This window comes from Lampris incognitus, chromosome 13 (genome assembly GCF_029633865.1).
Source record: "Lampris incognitus isolate fLamInc1 chromosome 13, fLamInc1.hap2, whole genome shotgun sequence".
NCBI lineage: Eukaryota > Metazoa > Chordata > Actinopteri > Lampriformes > Lampridae > Lampris > Lampris incognitus.
Window position 1 is genome coordinate 19,532,756 of NC_079223.1, and position 21,003 is coordinate 19,553,758.

Consider the following 21,003-nt stretch of genomic DNA (forward strand, 5'->3'; position numbering starts at 1 on the left):
GAAAATTCCTGTATTTTTTCATATCGCAACCTATATCGCAGAGGGAAAACAATATCCCAGTGTGAGTTTTTTCCAATATCGTGCAGCCAGCCCTACATGTAATTTTGGCACATTTAGAGTAATGTTTATTAATGTGCATTGCCCTGATCAAATAAAATTAAATACATCATATGAAAAACTAATTCCAACAGATTGATGAAAGATAGATGGATTGGGTGAAAGTAGACAAACACAAGCATGCATGTATGTCACATCAGTTACATCCATGGGCAGATAGCCCTGAGAAACAATGAACACCTTCCCCTTGTCAACCAGACTGAATAGCCTCAGAGCGCTGACTTTTACCCACTTTCACAGGTGTCTCTAAAAGCTAGTCTGTCTTATCGGAGTCTGATTGCCATGTTGCTTACTTTGGATATTTCCATGCTCAGAATATGTCATCGTGCCCTTCGTCCACAAGCTCTTACACCACAAGGCTTTTACACGAAGCTCATATCAGGTCTCGTGATGTTATTTATTTGCCCCTTATTTAATGGAGGGCTGTAATTCGCCTCACACGGTAAACAAACCAATGACAGATGTCTGTCTGAAATGGACTGACAAGGTGAGCCTGGAATGGAAAGGCTTGGAGGATGATGATGGTACATTTTGTAAAATAATGTCCTCATCTGCAGTGTAACAATAAGCCAACATAAGGCTGTGGTAGCATAGATGTTAAGTATGAATCTGGCCTCCATTCTGAGGTCACAGTAGTTGTGCTTTCAATCAGTGCACTTTGTTTCATCCTGTAAAATAAGCTATTTGCCATGTGAGTGACGTATTCAAACCGAGAAACACAACAAGAGGGACAATTTCTATCTACATCTCTCTCTAATGTATACAACTGCTAACAAAACTGCACCCACCCAGACACACACAACCACACACACATAACTCTGAAAGCCATATCACCAAGTGCTTGTGTGTGTGTGAATTCAGTCACGTGCTATCCTGGGGGACAGGAATAGCAAATAGAAATAAACTTCTCTCCTCTGTATCTCCGCCACTTGGAAACCAGGCAACTCAACAGTAGTAGTTTGTGCACTTGCCAACAGTCGAAAGCCTCCAAGTTTTGATTGGAAAAAGTTCTGTGTAAGCAGATGGCACTTAATAAGTAGATTCTGTCTGGCAGACCAACTTGCCATTGTTCCACTTTTCTGCTTCTTTTCCAGCAGCGACAACGGGGGGCTATTTTTAATACCTATTTCACAGGAGGAAGAGTCCGAGACAACAGTATGCTGTACTGCTAAAGGCAGTTGGTTGGCAACGTAGCTTCTCAGTGGGAGTATAATGCACAGCAGACAAATGTGTGACTTTTGTACCTTTTAATAGGATAATCCTTTCAACTGCTTGTCACCTACCCCTGCCCAGGGATGGCCATGACGTCTTTTTACAGTTGTAATCTGAAAATAATTCACTTACATTGTATGAGTGTGACTCACCATATCAGTTAACATGCTGATTCAAAACATTTTAAACTGTATGTGTATGTTTGTGTGTGTGTGTGTGTGTGTGTGTGTGTGTGTGTGTGTGTGTGTGTGTGTGCGCACGTGCGCACACGTGCGCTACTCTCAACTGCCCTCAATCTGCCATTTTTCAGCAGCAGTGGCAAACAGCATGTAAAGAGGTACAAACAACCTTGTGCACTCTGCAAAATACATGGTGGATGAAAAAAGCTCACGAGATTCAATCATATGCTGACAGAAATGATATTCACAACTTCTGCAACGCTATAAAGACTATGGCCCTAGGACCTGTTCTATCACACCCTTAAAATCAGTGGATGGACTGACAACCCTGAAAGACCAAAAGCGGATCCTGGCAAGGTCGGCTGAACATTTTGAAGCCCTACTTAACCAGCACTCACCAACTGACCAATCCATCCTGGAAGAGCTACCAATTTGTCTGCCCATCCCAGACCTCGACCACTTGCCAACTTTTCAAGAAGTTCTTGCAGCCATCAACTCCCTCAGGAACAATAAGTCCCCTGGCAGTGATGGTATCTCAGCAGAACTCCTAAAACAAGGAGGATGCTTGTGCACCAGAATGATCTATCAGTACATCCTGCAGGTCTGGGACCAGGAGAGTGTCCCTCAACAATGGAGGGATGCTAAAATTGTCACCCTGTACAAAAACAGGGGTGACAAGTCCATCTGTGGCAACAGTCGCAGCATATCCTTGCTAGCTGCTGCAGGCAAGGTCCTAGCTAAGGTCATGTTATGCAGGGTGGTGAAGCACTTGACAGAACATCTGCTACCAGAGTCACAGTGTGGTTTCAGGAAGAACAGGAGTACTGTGGGATATGATTTTCACAGTAACACAGCTCCAAGAAAAGTGCCACAAACAACATCAGGACCTTTTCATTGCTTTTGTCGACCTCTCCAAAGCTTTCGACACTGTGAATTGAGAGCCACTTTGGAAAATCCTAAAAGTTTGGCTGTCCGAGCAAATTTGTGAACATTCTGTCACAGTTCCATGATTGGATGGTGGCACGGGTGGCCATAGGAGGACAGGAATCAGCACCCTTTAATGTATGTACTGGAGTGAGGCAGGGGTGTGTGCTTGCACTGGTACTCTTCAACATTTTCCGCCTATGTGTCACAAAGCTTTTTCATAAAGATGTGGAAGGCAGTATTAGGGTCACAACAGACTTTAGGCTAGATGGAAACCTCTTAAACATTCGAAGTTTCCAGGCAACCACCAAGTTGTCAGAAGTGCAGGTCCTGGAGCTGCAATACTGTGATGACTGCGCTCTCGTAGCTCACACACCATAAGACCTGCAAACCATCCTTGCCGCAGTTGTGAATGCCTATAGCAGGCTGGGTCTATCAGTCAACACCACTAAGACTGAGGTGTTATGCCAATGGAGGTCCAGCCCCTCACCCACTATGCCTAGCTTCACTATAGAAGACCAACCAGTCTCAGTTTCTCCATCTTTCAAATACCTGAGCAACATCCTTTCTGAGGGCTGCGAGACTGATCACGAAATTCACAATAGAATCAAACAAGCCTCTGTAGCCTTCAGCAAACTCTGACGTAAGGTCTTCCAAAACAAACATCTCCACCTGCACACCAAAATTGCCATTTACAAAGCTGTCTATATCACAACTCTCCTATACAACTGTGAAGCCTGGGTCACATACAGCTGCCACCTAAAGTTGCTGGTGTGGCGTGACCGTGTTCCCCATGCCAAGATTCTTGTTAGGACAAACTGCAAGAGCGTAGAAGCCACCGTCACTGAACACCAACTGCGCTGGCTTGGGCATGTCATCAGCATGCCTCAAGAACGCCTGTCATGTCAAGTCCTGTATGGACAGCTTCATCTGGGCCGCCGGTGTGCAGGTGGTCAGAAGAAGCTATACAAAGACCAGCTAAAAACATTGCTGAAGAAGTGTTGTATCGACTCCTTGAAGCTGGAACAAGTTGCCATCAATCATTCCAACTGGCAGGGGATCTGCTAGAGGTACAGAACAGCTGGAAATGGAGAGGAATGTGAAAAAAACAACAGAAAAGACTAAGGAGACACACAACCATGTCTGCCCCCACTAACTCAGACTTCATATGCCCAGCGTGCAATAAAACTTGTGGATCAAGAATTGGACTCTACAGTTATCAAAGAAAACACCATTAATGAGGGACATCATCATCGGACTCAATGGACTACCAGCAAGCAAACGTGTGTGTGTGTGTGTGTGTGTGTGTGTGTGTGTGTGTGTGTGTGTGTGTGTGTGTAGGGTATACACACTTGAACCTGTGAGTTAGTTCCTGGTGAAATGGGCAAAACCAATTTGTCATGTACAGGGATTAGATGGGGTGGCAGCATAACCAAGCGACTGGAGAGACTTTTTAAAAATTTTTTGCATATTTGCCTTCATTAAACATGACAGTGAAGAGAGAAGGAGAAAATTCGCAGCAAAGTTTCACTCTGGCATGAACCTGTGTGGTACATGCTTTTATACAACAGTTCTTTGTGAATAAGCGATCTGATTGGCGGAGAGTTGGGTTATTTACCATAATGCCACAGAAGCAGCATAACTTTATCTGTATTATTCTGCTGGTATCATCAGTGGCAGTGCGTGGCAAAATTCCCTGAGGAAACCAGTCAGCTTGGTATGGAGATCATATTGCCATATGATCACAGACAAGATGTTATTTGCGATAACACCCTCCTCTCGTGTTCTGTTGCTTAAATCTAGCTAAGCCATCAGGATGTCACAATCGAAGAGGCTTTTAAACAGCTGTAATACTTATGCAGACAATGATTTAGGGTATCACTTTTTATGGCAAGATCAACAGATGGCCCACTTCAAAAACCACAGCATGCTTTTTATTTAGCTTTTCTTCTCTGAGATCATCCTGTTCTAAACACAAACCAATAGCCCAGACTCTTTACCGGGTCATTCGTGGGTTCCAGAGGAGTGGGTTCAAGAGGAGCAAAGTGGGTCACAAGGATTGCACCCTTCTAAGAATTATAAGACTGGTCATAGTGAAATTTTTAAGACTATGAATCCAGAACAGAGGGATCTAGCCCTCCATGGGCTGGCCTCAACCCCCCCCCCCCAAAAAAAGACATCTCATGTTCTTGCATGACTGCTTCTTCATAAGAGAGTCAACAGTAAAGATTAAGGGAATCCTGTGCTGTTTCCTGTAGCCGATATATATGCCAACCACATTGACACATACCAGCGCACTGTTAACAATGTAAACGATTCACTGATCTTAGCGTGGGAAGAAAGAGCTGGAAGCTGTGATCCAGATAGTGTTCCCACCCCCAGCAAAAGACATACATGTCATGTATGTCATAATGAGTTCATAAAGGTATTAAAGAGAGAAGGTTGCACTTATTCAGGCCAGGTGTGCAGTCACTAGCTAAGTATTATGTTAAGGGGTAAACAAATGACACCAAAGCTTCAACACCAGTGTCATATAAATCTTTAATTGATGCTTTTTATCCTAATTGTAAATCAGAACGAACTGTCTTCCTTGCCATCTGGATGATTGTGTCAGTCTTTTCTCTGAAAGGAGAGCTGTACCTGTTTAGGTGAGAGTGTGTCCATGTATTGGTAATGGCATTGGTGGATGAGAGCGTGGCAGTGCTCTCTCCTTCCAGTCTGTCCACACTCCGTTTCTCTGAGCAACAGCTGCTGGGAGGGGTCTGAGGAAACAACAGCACACACAAACAAATAAAAAAAATAACACGCACACATCCACACATCAACACACAGACAATTTCATGTGAATTTAGTTGTTCACTATGATCAAATGTGGTCCATTTTGTTGAGCATTTTCAAAATAAAATACAAAGCAATTGTGCTAATATGCGTTTTCTTTAAGGGAAATTTCACCGACGGTTTTGTGTATGTACAACCAATACTGCTGAGCAACGTAGTTGATTGAGGCAATAAAGTCCTAACTGTGCAGGGGGGTGTCTAAAGGGGTGCCCCTCCCACCCAAATATGATCTGTATATTTTAACAGACATACTAACATATACAATGCATTAATATCTCAGCTGGGTATTTATTTTTACAGAGTATAGAGTTTAAAACCTGTGGGATGTCATTTTGATGGCCCATCATCGTTCTAGTAGTTTTTAAGTTCCGGTTGTTGTTTGGGACTGTTATAACATTACTTAGCTAGTTAGTTAGCTTAGCTAATGTAACTTTGGCAAACTAGTGAATAGCTGCAACCTATGAGTATGACTTTCCTGTGTTATTCAGAAATGATGCACCATCACATAAATAGAAAATAGACAAACATTGCTTTATCAGTTCTTCCTGTTTTAAAGATTAAAGCCACAATCACTTTTCCCAAAATAGGCTACGATAACGTGTTAAACACTGAAATGTGGGGTTTGAGAATGTTAACTTAGCGATCTGATCCATGATGTTGGGAATTTTAGGCTGTAGAATGGTGTATACCATTACATTTGTATTGGAACAAAAATCGTTATTTTGCGGTGATTACAATTTTCAGGCTCTTGTGCAGTGCCACTTTTCATACAATACCACCTGTACTAGGGCACAGGGCACTGCGCAAGAGCCTGGAAATCGTGCCTAATGTTTTCTAAGCCAATTTTCAACGCTCTATTGCTGATAGGATTTTCTGATTTCCCATGGGCCCCCCCTGACTGGTTCTTGGTGTCCCCCCCCCCCGTGCCACCTCATTTAAAAAATCCTGGAATCTCCCCTGTCACTGTGTACTATGTATATTGACAGAGAAATCTGTGTTGTCCTGCTCAGTCTTTCCCACACTGCCTAAACGTACTAGAATGCATTGAGCATAAGCTTCTGTATCGTTGTCCATAAAATTGTTTGTGCTAATGTTGTGGGACGTCATTTCCACCATCGGATATGCAGGTTAGCCAAGAGAATTAGGATGTGTTTTCTGAACAGCCTGTTTAGAGTACATGTAGCAAACCCGGGTGCGCTAACCAATCACCTAAAGGGTCCGACCCCTTAGCCAAGGGAAAAGCGAGTCTACTCATTCATGATCATTACACTACTCCCCTCCTTCGGGAAGCACATCCCCACGCTTCAGCATATCAGCTCCCTCACGCCCCTGGGTGCACACGCTTCCAATGGCCTGGCGGTCTCACCATCCCACTTCTGACACCAATGTAGTGAATTCGGAGGGCAGCCGGGAACTGTGTAGCCGGGACGCGACTGCACTAACCAGTCAAGAAACCCTGCTAGACTGTAGTTTTTCCTGCCGCCAAATGACGTTACAATATGTCACTTGGCGGCCAGAAATAATCTAGGTTTCACTGCCGCTTCAGATATGAAGAAATGATCAGGAACAACTAAAAGTCTTTTTCACATGCTAGCCCTGTCAGGGATGGACAGACAAAGAGATATGTTTGAAAACCAGTGACTTTTCCCTTTAAGGACTGAAATTATGAATGGAACAGAAAAATATGCACAGCTTATTAACAGGTGATTTTACTATTTATGGCAATGAAAACTGCACTGAATTCAAAAGATGCTAGCATTTTATTTCTATATCTAGCATGTTATTTTCTAACAGTTTTGAGAGCTTTTATGAGGTCAAAGCAGGTAATGGACAGATTTTGAAGTCTTTGCAATATTTGTAGGTATGTATTAATTTTGCACTCCCAATGTGACTAGTTGACCAAACTCTGGTGTCTATGTCCTAATTTCTATTTGAGGTACATAAAGTTAGGTAACTGCTACTGCCATAGAAACCATATAGTCATTATAGCATATAACTGCGTAATTATGAAAAGGGAATTTTTATCTGCAGTGTATTTAACTTAATACATAACATACACACAACAAACACTGTGGCTTCACTTTACACTTTAGTAGTTATATCTAAGAGTCCCAGTGTGCCTGTTGGCAGCCACAGGTCTATGTATGTGAACAGTGTAGTAGCAGACAGGACTCACACACCTACTAGGCCTATGTCTCACCTGTAACTCGGAGAGAGCAGACAGAGCAGGGGGAGGGGGTGATGAGGGTGGGGTAGCAGGGGGAGGGGGTGATGAGGGTGGGGTAGTGGCCGTTGTGTCTTGAGGAGGGAGCACATGAAAAACCTTATGGGGAGGCTTAAAGAGCACTGACTGATCACGGAGGAGGTGGAGGAAAAGGGAATTACACACTTTCTGCTCTGCCACCATTCTTGGTCCCGCTGGAATACTGTGGAATAGAAAGATGGGAGACACCACAACACAATAAGAAATAGGTTTACATATTTTAAATTGACAGATTTGGATAAGGGCAGCAAGGGTGTTAGAATCAGAATCAGATTTACTGCCAATTACAAAAACATGCAAGGAATTTGTCTTGGTATGTTGGTGCAAGAGGGGAAAAATAACAGTAAATAGTAAAGTTAAAAGCTAAAAAGAATAATGATAATAATTATATACACTACCGTTCAAAAGTTTGGGATCACCCAAACAATTTCGTGTTTTCCATGAAAAGTCACACTTATTCACCACCATATGTTGTGAAATGAATAGAAAATAGAGTCAAGACACTGACAAGGTTAGAAATAATGATTTGTATTTGAAATAAGATTTTTTTTACATCAAACTTTGCTTTCGTCAAAGAATCCTCCATTTGCAGCAATTACAGCATTGCAGACCTTTGGCATTCTAGCTGTTAATTTGTTGAGGTAATCTGGAGAAATTGCACCCCACGCTTCCAGAAGCAGCTCCCACAAGTTGGATTGGTTGGATGGGCACTTCTTTGAGCAGATTGAGTTTCTGGAGCATCACATTTGTGGGGTCAATTAAACGCTCAAAATGGCCAGAAAAAGAGAACTTTCATCTGAAACTCGACAGTCTATTCTTGTTCTTAGAAATGAAGGCTATTCCATGCGAGAAATTGCTAAGAAATTGAAGATTTCCTACACCGGTGTTTACTACTCCCTTCAGAGGACAGCACAAACAGGCTCTAACAGGTACTATTTAATGAAGATGCCAGTTGGGGACCTGTGAGGCGTCTGTTTCTCAAACTAGAGACTCTAATGTACTTATCTTCTTGCTCAGTTGTGCAACGCGGCCTCCCACTTCTTTTTCTACTCTGGTTAGAGCCTGTTTGTGCTGTCCTCTGAAGGGAGTAGTACACACCGGTGTAGGAAATCTTCAATTTCTTAGCAATTTCTCGCATGGAATAGCCTTCATTTCTAAGAACAAGAATAGACTGTCGAGTTTCAGATGAAAGTTCTCTTTTTCTGGCCACTTTGAGCGTTTAATTGACCCCACAAATGTGATGCTCCAGAAACTCAATCTGCTCAAAGAAGTGCCCATCCAACCAATCCAACTTGTGGGAGCTGCTTCTGGAAGCGTGGGGTGCAATTTCTCCAGATTACCTCAACAAATTAACAGCTAGAATGCCAAAGGTCTGCAATGCTGTAATTGCTGCAAATGGAGGATTCTTTGACGAAAGCAAAGTTTGATGTAAAAAAAATCTTATTTCAAATACAAATCATTATTTCTAACCTTGTCAATGTCTTGACTCTATTTTCTATTCATTTCACAACATATGGTGGTGAATAAGTGTGACTTTTCATGGAAAACACAAAATTGTTTGGGTGATCCCAAACTTTTGAACGGTAGTGTATATATAATTATATATATATATATATACACACACATATAATATATCAATATAGATGTAGGGAAAAAAAACTTTTAATACATAGCAGTACAAGCTTGTTTCGTGCGTCGCGTACTCAGCTGCTAATGTCTGCTATGTATTAAAAGTTTTTTTCCCCTACATCTATATTGATATTCAGCTCCTCATTAGTTGAGCACGTCTATCAACACCATTGATGGTTTCTGAAAAAAAAAAACCAAAAAAACGCTATCTATATACACACACACACACACATACACACAAGATAAAATGAAACTAAGGTGCAATAAGGTCCAGTTAACACCAGTTCACAGTTGAACATGAGAACACGCGGCAGCCCCTGATGCCCGGCACTGGGTGGCAGGAGCTGTATTTACAAAAAGCCAAATTAGAATTTTAAAAAGTTAATTACAAAGTAAGTTATTTACAGGGTAGCGGATGTTTTATGCAGTGGTTGAAACTGTCTCCTTTCTGCAAGAGGGTCCTGGGTTTGATTATAGCCATGTGTGTAGAGTATGCATGTCCTATCTGTGTTTGCATAGATTTCCCAATTGTCTCCCACAGTCCAATAACATATATCATGATTGAAGTGGAGTCTCTAAATCACCCATAGGTGTGAATGGTTTCTGAGTGTGTGTGGGCCCTGTGATGGACTACTGAATTAGGTTCTTCCCACAACCCTGAATTGGATTAAACAGGTATGGACAATGGATGGATGGATTTGAAATATGCCAATATAGGCATACCACACATGCAGCTAGTAAGTTAGCTAGAGAGGTAGACTTGAAAGGTAGAAAGACAGACAGGCAATACAAACTCTTGATGATGTAAGTCATTTGTTGTACACTGATGGGGCTAAAGGGCACTACCTAGTGGAATCCAATATGTATGGCAGTATACATATTTCTACATGTGATTAAAAACTCAATGCTTGGTTAAACTGGTGAGCTTGAAATGGCAGCTAGGAATAGTGTAGTTCATTACGCCTTGAGAAAACAGGCTAAAGTGCTAAAGTGCTAAACAATGAATATAGTATCTCTGCTTCTAATATCATTCCTATTAACTTGAGATTTAAACTACACTGCACTTGAATATTTGCACAACTTGTGATGTTATTGTTCTATAAATTAAAACATATTCAGCTATTGTGCTCACTGGAATTAACTCTGGATATGCGCATCAGACAACTTCTTCAACTGTTTTTATAATGTACTACAATGTGTTCTATATTAATAAACGGTACCAAAATAAAGCACCAAATTCTGAATTCTGTCCATTGATGGCCTAAATTCCCGACATACAAACATTTGATTGTCCAACCTTTACAACAAAAAGGGATGCATCAGACTTAAGGGGAAATATCCTTGTGTGTTTACCCGACAGTAGACATTTGTATGCTTTTTTTTTTAAAATTTTTTATCATTGTTCACATCTGTTCTGATGTTGCTTAGGTCTGATCGGATCAGGACCGGAAGTATACAGTGGGGCACATCAGAGGGTTGAAGAAGCACAAACTTGGGGAAGAAAATGTGAAAAAGTGGGGTATAAATAGGAGTCTAGTTGCATTTAGAGAGCCGAGTAGGCAGACAGTGCAGGGACAGGGCTATCATAGGAATGGTATAACAGATGCATGTTCGACAGGCTCATTAAGAAGGAGCTTAGCACGAAAAATACGAGTGAGAGTTATGGAGGTATTAAGCTGAGAAAGCTGTCCCACACATTTGTAGCATACACTAAGGACATAGACAAGGGGTGTTGCTAACTGCAGCTGAACAGTGAATTGATGTGAAAGTATGTAGTGTGGGTGTGCTTGAGGGATGGGATTAGGGGATGCAGTAGGTTTTTGATTTTGGCAAACCCCTGTGAAAGGTCTAACTGCATCTATCTACTTTATCTTGAATCTTAAATGGGCCAACATGGAGTAACAAGTTACCTATCTCTACATTTCTCTAATTCTCCCTATATATCCCTATTCTACTCTAATCATTTATAGTTATACCCCCACCATTGGCTCATTCAAACCCCATCTCAAACCCATTTCTCCTCATTAGTTTATGTATTGGTTTGCTCTTCCATGTGCTGTGTGCACCTGTGTGTATATGCTGTGTGCCGTCATGCCTGCTGTTGACTGCCAGCACTTAGCTTTTGACTTTGTTATCCTTGCAAACTTGTACATCCTCGAGCCCTTTGTCGTTTTCTGCATTTCTGTTATTTCACAGCACTTGGTCAACACTGACTGCTTTTAAATGTGCTTTATAAATACAATGACTTGACCTATACCACTCCTCTCTTCCGCTGTCATGTTGTTCTTTTATAGCAACATATGTGTGTGTGTGTATGTGTTGAGCCAGAGGCACATAGCACAGGACATCCGGACAATCTTTCTGCAGCAACCACCCACCTCACAAGCCTCCACCATACCCCATCACTTTTTTTTGCCATGACTCTGCCACATATTGCCCCCCCTCCGACACACACACACATACCCATCTGACAGAAATTATCTTCTTCCTGCATTTTATTTAGCTGCTGTTTATCTCCCTCACATGCGTAACTTTAGTGTGTGACTGCAAAAAAGAATTACATTGCCACGTTGTTAAGAGAAAATGTGGAGTGATGACTCAGGAAGTGGTAAAATCAGGGGCGGGGGGTAGCTGAATAGGACAGCAAGTGCGTGCGTGTGTGTGTGTTCCTGTAACTGTCTCTCCTGGGGCCATGTTTGTTTACATTGATGGCTTAGCTCTATAAACACAAGAGGGAAGCACTCTGCAAAATACTTTCTGACGTTATGTTTCATCTGCATTCATTTACCAGCTTACATCCCTCAATCATAAGGCCAACTAGAATAACAACACACAGTGCTACACTAATTGATAATATATTTACTAATGTTACTGATACGGAAGTAACAAGTGGATTATTAATAAACAACACAAGTGATCATCTGCCAGTTTTTGCAATCATACAGAGCTGTACTAAGACCAAGAATGACACTAAAACAGTCAAAACAATTAGATACAAACCAAAAGACACTATCAAATCCTTTAAACAAGACTGGAATAATGTTTATGCGGATGATGTAGATGTAGCCCATGACATTTCTGTCCATAACAACTGCTCTCTGTGTAAAAAAAAAATTGTCCTGTAGTAAAGAAAGTAGTGGGAAAAAATATGCTGAGAAACTGTGGCTAACTAAGGGAATATTAAATGCAAGCAAGAGAAAAAAATCTATTATATAAAGAATTCTTAAAGGAAAGAACAGCAGAGGCCGAACACACGTATAAGTCATATAAAAACAAACTAACACCAACTATGAGAAGCAGCAAAAAAGAATAATACAGTAAATTACTGGAGGAAAAAAACAACATAAAAATACATGGAAAATATTGAATGGCATTAGAAATGAAACTGGGAAGGTAGGATACCCCAACCATTTCCTGACAAAAAAACAACACAACCACTACTGATATGACTTCAGCTGCAGACCAGTTCAATAACTTTTTTTGTCAGTGTCGGTCCTGGTTTGGCAAGGGAGATTGCAAAGACTGGTAGCAGTAGTGATGGTGTAGAAAGTAAAGATATACGTGTTAAAGAAACAATATTTATTATATAGACTGACATAAAAGAAATTATTGACACAGTAAAAACTCAAGAGCAAGAAGTCCACAGACTGAAATGGTATTGACATGTCCACAGTTAAAAATGTTATGAATGTATAGCAAAACCCCTGACACATATCTGTAACCAGTTTCTACAAACCGGTGTATTCCCAAGAAAAAATAAAGCGGCTTAAGTCATAACCAATATATAAAGCTGGAGACAAACATGTACTCTCAAACTACAGACTTGATTCCCTGCTTCCACAGTTACTTGAAAAAAATATTACATACAAGACCAGATGATTTTATCAAAGAACATAATGTACTGTATGAACAACAATGTGCTTTTAGAGCCAACAGGACAAATTCATTTGCACTGGTAGAATTTCTAGAATAAATTACAAGAGCAATAGAAAACAAAGAATATGCAGAAGGGGCATTTCTGGACTGAAAAAAAAGCATTTGACACTGTGTAGAGAGTTATTAATAGAAAAATTTAAAAAGATATGGTATCGGAGGGATAGTATTATCCTGGTTATCCAGTTACGTACAGAATAGGTACCAATACGTCAAAATAAAAAATTTCAAATCACAATTACTGAAGGTCAGGTGTGGGGTGCCCCATGGCTCAGTGTTGGGACCATTGTTGTTCATATTGTACATAAACAATATATGTGAAGTATCAAAAACCCCAAAAACCATTCTATTCACAGATGATAGAAACTAACTCTGCTGTGGCGACAACTTGGAACTCTTGGATACAGTGGAAACGGAATTGAGCAGGATGAAATAAAAAAAAAGTATCTGAAATTAATATACAACATTAAGTTGGAAGCCGCACATAAATTATATTAAAGCTAAAATATCCAAATTAATTGCAATACTGAACAAAGCCAAAGATCTACTAAATCAGGCGCTCCTATATACATTGCACTGTTCCTTCATTCTCCCATACATTACCTACTGTGTGGAATTGTGGGGGAACACATACAAAACAAACACAGATCTGATCTTCAACCTCCAAAAATGAGTTTTGCGAATTGTAAATAAAACCACTTACAGAGAATCAACACATTCGTTTTTCTTAATCAAGCTAAAAACACTAAAATGTAAAAATTTGGTTGATTTTAAAACTATTCAAATTATCATAACTTAACAATTACCTATTAGTATCCAAGGATTGTTCCAACTAAGAGAATGTAAACACAATAGACAGATGCAAAACATCACTGTGGTACAACCATGGGAGTTGGTTAGTGGAATAACTGCAGTGATGGGTTGAAAACGTGGTGCTTTATCTTAACCAAAAAGACTCTTCTGAAACAAAATATTGAACGGTTATGAGATGGACCATTGACAAGTTTTGTTTTTTTGGTTTTTTTGGGTTTTGTCCAAATGGGTATTTGTTTGACTCGACTCAGCAAGATATCATGGACACTGATTGCTGTAAATTAAACTTTAATTTTTTATTATCAATGCATGAATAGTATAAGGGGGATTAGAAAAGTTCTCAACTTCTTCTTACCCATTTTGAACATGATTGGTATTATTTGAGTTGCTTATATCTTGCCGATGATTGTTTATTTGTTTTTATTGCTTAAATGTTTTCTTTAAAATGTTCAGTAAACTGATTTGTCTGTCCATGTGCCTGCCTGTCTGCCACCATGCCCTGCCTTAACAACCCCACTCCACACTCATTTCCTAATACAGCGGCAGTCAATGTGGGTCCCTCAAGGGTCCTGTAGAGTGCGGGGGTGGGGGGGGTGAACTTGAATCTCACTACAAATTCAGCTGTTAAAACAAGGCCAATTAAAGAACTAGATTAATGGGCTTTCACACCTAATGTGCAAAGTCAAACAGTGTGCTTCAAAAACATTTTATCCTATGGTTTCCGCTGGGAATCTTGATTTTGGCAGTCCCTGAATTTCCTAAACTAAATGACACTGCAAAAGAATTATATCAACAATGAGGGAAATGAGAGAAAGCAATTACATGGAAGCACGTTTCCAATCAAGTGAGCAGGTGTCTTCATCGTCAGTAATGACAAATGGATGTTACTTTTATTATGTTACTTTTATTTGCCTCTACAATGTGATTATGAATTACGCTTGATGCAAAATGAAATGGCTATTAATACTCTAACATGAAAACGTGGAATGTTTTCATGTTTTGGTCTCTGTAAACATCACCTATTCTGTGCATTCTGCCAGCAGAAAGCAACAGCCATCCGATAATTTGCTGTGGCAGATACAGCTGTTAGGTGAGAAAGCGCCATTAGAATTACTATTGTCATCTTATAATGGGGTTTGGCTAATATTACATCACCGCATTTAGTGTGAAACGTTGTACATTTCAAAGACTAAATCAACAACAACAAAAATATTCACGGTCGAATTGAGGTCTGTGACTTAATGTGTGACTGTCTGGGAGTTTGCGACATGAACATTTTTTGAGAAAGAAGACCAAACCCACTCCACCCTCTCCCTTGTGTAACCAAGGAAAAATGTTACTGCCCATATTTATCCAAACACTGAGGTGGACCTGAACTTGTCAGTTATGTTAGTTGTTCCAATAAAAAATGTGTTTTTTCACATACTGAAAAGAACTTAAAAAGAGATTTGATGTAGAAAGGCATAGCCCTTGCTCAGTATCCAGCTTTGAATAACTTTCACAAGTGGTGAGCACTAGCTTGATTCACATTCACAAAGTCACATTCACTTGACTCTAAACTAGATCCTACCCTGATATGACAAGAAAAACAAGGAGTGAAAGCCTATTGTTCAAATTCTTAAATCTCTCTCTTCTCTATCTTTTTTTTAAGATGGCTATTGTGCCCAGTTGTCTCGAATCGGTGTTGTGTGCTTGAGTTCATTGTCCTGGAGTGTAAATCCTGATTAGATGGAAAAAAAACAAAAACAAAAAACACTACAAAGTCATTGTGCTGTTTTGAAAGAAGGTTTGTTTGTGGCATCAAGCACCAACAACTTACCAGAATATGCAGGGCCCAAAGACCGTTGCCAGGTTCTCCACTGGCATGTCATTTGATTGGCTGTGAGCGGCCACTCTGGACAGGAAGTGGATGAGGTAAGACAAGATGCTGAGGTTTTCAACAGGGAGATGGCCAAGATTTTCCCTCAGAGACTGATTCAGCTCTACTGTGTCTATATTTTCTATAAAGGATCAAAAATGCCAAAAAACTGACTCAGTTAAGTGACACTTCTATTGCTGGACTTAGATGATTTTCATGAATCTACAACTGGTTCCACATTTGTAAAACAAAATGATTACGTAGTAATAACACTTGTAGCTGAAGTCATTAACAAAAGAGCAGTGTTGTAAAACAAACCATTATGCCAAAATCATTAACAAAGCAGTCGTTCTTTCAAAACAAACTTGACAACTATAGCCCAAGAGACCTGCCAGTAACAAATATAGCCCCTCACAAATATATCCAGTTTACAGCACACATTGAAGGGCTTTAACCCTTCTAATGGGAACCAGCATCATTGTAACATCTAGGTTATGGAAAGGAGGCAGGTCTGACAGTGTTTTTAATCACTTGTTATGTCAGGCAACAGCATGATTGCAGCAACACATCACATCCTTAGGAAAATGAAATCTGTACTTGAACTTGGCTACAAAGCATAATATAGCACTTAAGATGACAAGTAACAAATCAACTGCTGGCTAAACTCTTTTCTTATGTAATATTCTTCTTCTTTCAGCTTGTTCAGTTTCTTAGGGGTCACCCCAGCGGATTTTACAGTTTCCATTGGTACCCTGTGAGGGCACAGCACCAATGGCGGCCATTGTTAACCCGGGCCTCAGCCGATCCTGAATGGAGCCTCGACCCATCTGGTATGGTCTTGTCAATCTGCATAATGGATACCCTTTCTGACACAACCACTAACCCTATGGACGGGGGCACAGGTAAAGCGCTGGATGCCATCCCAGTATTCATGGAGATGCACCCATGCCTGTCACCCACTTTTCTTATGGAACATTGCTGGTGGAAATTTGTCAAGGTAACGATAATGGCAGGTGGATGATTAGCTTGTCTACAGAAATAACACTATATCACCCAAGTTTTAATTATTGTGTTTTAATTCCCTTCCTTGACGGCCCTCGGTTCAGTTACACCCACCAGGAAAATACACCATCTCTGTGATGCCTCCTAATCTATTTCTTCTTCTACATATAGCTTTGTTTTATTTTTCTCATGGAAAATAATCATCTCACTCTTTTGTAACCAAAAGCTTACTGTTTCCTGTTATACAGGAGTTTAGATATAGTTTTCTTCTAGCACTCCGCCATACAGTGATATGTGATGGAGTGAGTACAGGATTACCTTGTGATCATTACATCACATTACAGTCATTTAGCTGCCGCTTTTATCCAAAGCGACTTAAAATAAGTGCATTTAACGTAGGAAATCAGGAGAACTACTAGTCATCAGAGGTCATACGTAAGTGCATCTTCTCTCTAAACAAGCATCTAAGAGCAAAACCAGTGTTAAAGTGCAAGAAAGATTTTTTTTTTAAATGAGTGAATACAGTAAGTGCTAAGAGCAAGTAACAGGGTAGTAGTTCTTGAAGAGGTGAGTTTTCAACCTGCGCCAAAAGATGGGCAGCGACTCCGCTGTCCTGACATCAGTGGGGAGGTCATTCCACCACTGTGGGGCCAGGACAGAAAAGAGCCGTGACTGGGTCGATCGGCAGCAGGGGCCTCTGAGCGACGGGGCAACCAGGCGTCCCAAGGCAGCAGAGCGAAATGGTCGGGCGGGGTGTAGGGCTTAACCATGGCCTGAAGATAGGAAGTAGCTGTTCCTTTCACTGCCCTGTAGGCTAGCACCAGAGTCTTAAACTGGTCATACACAAATGTAAAGGAAATCTATATCAAATATTATTCTAACATAAAGTTCTGAAACTTAATAAATGGTCATATTTTTCTGATACAGAATATTTTTTTTGGCTTGCAGCTCTTGAAATTTTACTATCTCCTCTTTCATGATCCTGCAAGCCATGAGAGGAATCAATTAGGTGTTCCTTGGAATTTCACAGCTCACCAAATTGTGCTGTGTAGCTGTGGTTATCAACTGCCTGGTCTATCCTTGAATGAAGCTGTGTGGTCAAGGTGTAACTAAATATAATTTTTTTGCACCTGTGAGGCTTCGGACCAACTCTTTGCGCTGGGGCTCAGGAACAACGGGGGTGGGCAACTCTCTAAGGAAGAGCTTAAGGAGGGAGGCAACCGTGTTAACGTCTGCCTCCTGCTGCAGGTCTATCCTCTCTCCATGGTCCCACCGCTGCCTTAGTTGCCTGGTTCGGACCAAGGAAGGAGACAGACGGAACAGACCCCTCTGGTGTACTCCTGGGGGGAGAATTCAGCTTAGTGTAAGTAAGTCTGAACAGGCGCTAGTGATCATATTTGAGTCATTTATGGATTTACGCATTTTCCAAGGGAGAAAGACAAAAAGACAGTGGTAGACAAAAAGACAATGGTAGATGTTTATACAGATCTGCACAGAATCTGTAAATGCAGAATGTGGTTTGACTCTAGTGTGTTGTTTACCTTCCCTATCTAGGAACTCCACCATTAGTCTCAACACGAGGGGAACGCCGCAGACCAGCTGGCCATCTTCCCTCAACCTTTCCAAGGCAACACCAAACACAGGTCTGGCCTCAGGGTCTAGACTTGGAGCAGATGGTTCAGGGCTGACCTTAGCATTGTGTCTATTGACTGTCACAGAAGTTGAGTCACTCTATAGAGAGGGCACATAAAGAGCACGTGAAATTGTGACTAATCAAACAGAGCTCAAAATTATTAACTTGTCAAGTATAAGTCATCATGTCCCTTAATAACCAGAGGATGTGTGGCAAATAAGTATATCTGTACCATTTAGAATGTGATCGTTCCCCTTTCTTAAAACCATTCATTTTATCTTTGGAGTTTATTAAACGTCAGCTTCACTTAGTCCTCGTCTTATGAGCCACTTGAAGATGCTGAATAGGTTAAAGATAGCTGCATAACTCTGCAATTACAGTCAAGACATTAAATGGGTTGTAGAACGTCTTTGTCACTAAGGAATTTAGTGATGTGAATTAGTCAACGTTAGTTTTACAAGCTACATTGACTGTATATTGAATTATATCGATATGGAAACGTTTGCAAAGCAAATTACCAAAACGTCTGTCTACGTTAGGTCCCAGGCTTACGCTATCGTATTACACTGAATTTAGCAAATTTAAAATGAGATTGTCTGCTCCTCGTCCCTGAACACCAACAACAGAAAAGCAACAACCCCCCCCGAAAAAAAATATGAATCCAGTTAGCTGTGATTTGGGGGGGGGGGGAGAAGCACTTAACTACAGCGAGTTTCACTGCTGCAATTTAGCTCAACTTACACAGATTGATAATGATGCGCTGGCTCCCATTTCTTTTTTCCTTCTCAGCGGACTTGAAAGCGCTCCATTTTAGAGGTTTAAATAGCCACAAAGTCTTCTTTGCGTCTTGACCGAATGCTTTCCGACTCTAGCGCTAAAAAAACCGTTGGAAAGTTTGACAAATGCGTGCTGATATTTGCCATTGCCTATACAATTTACGGTCACAGTATAGTTGGAATATACTGAGCGTGCTGACTCTTAACGCCTAGCACGGCTAGCTAGGCTCTCGGAGATCTGTTTATATGGACCTGTCATGTGACAGATGCGTAACCATGGCGATCTCCAAGAGCGGTCACCTGGGAGTCGGGCAACACTCGCGCTCAAGGCTCCCCAGGAAAAACACGTTTAATGAGAATATTTACAATTTCCAGTACAGATCATATATATACATACAGAGTACATTGTTGTACACTATTTGATTACATAGATAGATAGATAGATAGATAGATAGATAGATAGATAGATAGATAGATAGATAGATAGATAGATAGATAGATAGATAGATAGATAGATAGATAGATAGATAGATAGATAGATAGATAGATAGATAGATAGATAGATAGATAGATAGATAGATAGAGCATTATTGCTACAGCTCTGTCAATTCCACGTGAATATAGGCTTCGGTGACAATACAGATGCCTTACTATAACTTAAACAAATTCCTGTCAAGATCTTATGAATAGGTGGTTTTCTTTGGACAGGACTGAGTTTTCTGCTGCATTCTGATCTGATCAGTGACAATGAGTGATGTTATACACCAGAAGAAAATTCTAAACTAAAATTACCATGCACAAGCACAGCCAATCAGCTATTGGAGAGAAAAAAAAACAAGTTTCGGCAGGGCTTTAAATGCGTGCGTGTGTGTGTGTGTGTGTGTGTGTGTGTGTGTGTGTGTGTGTGTGTGTGTGTGTGTGAAGCCAGTTTTAAGAGTTCTATTAACAAACCAAAAATAGAAAAAGTGAATGACATCTGCATTATAGAAGAAAGCATCTAAGTTACTAGATCCCTGAAATATATATTTAATTTAAAGAATGAGCTGTGATTGCAGGGTGACTGGGGCATATAGGGCTTGAAATAAATGATTTGGCTCATGAGAATTTGTTTTCCCCGTCATCAATGCGGTCCCATTGCAGCTCCTACCTTAGTAACATATTGTGAAGTACCTATTAATGTTGGACTAAATCAAAAGGTGATCCTTTGTTGATGGTTCAAAGTCCATCAGGACATGTAGTCAATAAAACAACACGACACAGGCCACGAGCGCAATCCACAGGCACAAAGCGTCCTCCAGTGGGTAAAACGTGTATAATGAAGAAGTGGGCGGAGTTATATCAGGGGTTACCGGAAAAGAAAATCCCCCCCACACACATTTTCTTTTTATTAAACAAATGCTAAAACACAGAACAATTTTACAAAAACAGTACAATACAGTAATTTTTTTTCAAATTATATAATAACAATCGTTGGCCATTCCAGATGCCGACAACAATAATAAAAAATAATAATAATGATAAAATAAAATGAAATAATGATAAATATGACAACACATTTAGGGTCTGCTACAAAGGCTTTTCTAAAAAATTGGAATGATCTTTGGGGGTTTTCTCTCACTTTTGTTTTCCTTTTTTTTTATTTTCTGTATTTGTAAGATAAGTTTCGAAATCTGTGTATTTGAAAAAGACAGGCACTAATTAAGTCAAATCATTTTGTGTAGATAATATTTTGCAAGGAAAATCCCACATTCAATTTCCCATAGACAAAGTCGGTATAATTAGATAGCAGCTGCGTCGAAAAAATTCTGGTGCCTTGACAAAACAAG

General features: G+C 40.4%; 1 protein-coding gene across 1 annotated transcript in view; it reads right to left on the reverse strand.

The window, feature by feature from the left end:
• The window catches only part of LOC130123174 (protein FAM13A-like), a 41,564-nt gene extending 22,175 nt beyond the window's left edge, over positions 1–19,389 (reverse strand). Inside the window, exons 1-6 of the mRNA XM_056292304.1 lie at positions 19,143–19,389; positions 18,310–18,499; positions 17,899–18,108; positions 15,728–15,908; positions 7,471–7,696; positions 5,073–5,194 (exon numbers count right to left, since the gene is read on the reverse strand). Of these exons, the coding sequence (XP_056148279.1) occupies positions 5,073–5,194; positions 7,471–7,696; positions 15,728–15,908; positions 17,899–18,108; positions 18,310–18,499; positions 19,143–19,172 (959 nt within the window). The 5' untranslated portion in view covers positions 19,173–19,389. The remainder of the gene's footprint in view (positions 1–5,072; positions 5,195–7,470; positions 7,697–15,727; positions 15,909–17,898; positions 18,109–18,309; positions 18,500–19,142) is intronic.
• Between the last annotated feature and the right edge of the window lie 1,614 nt (positions 19,390–21,003).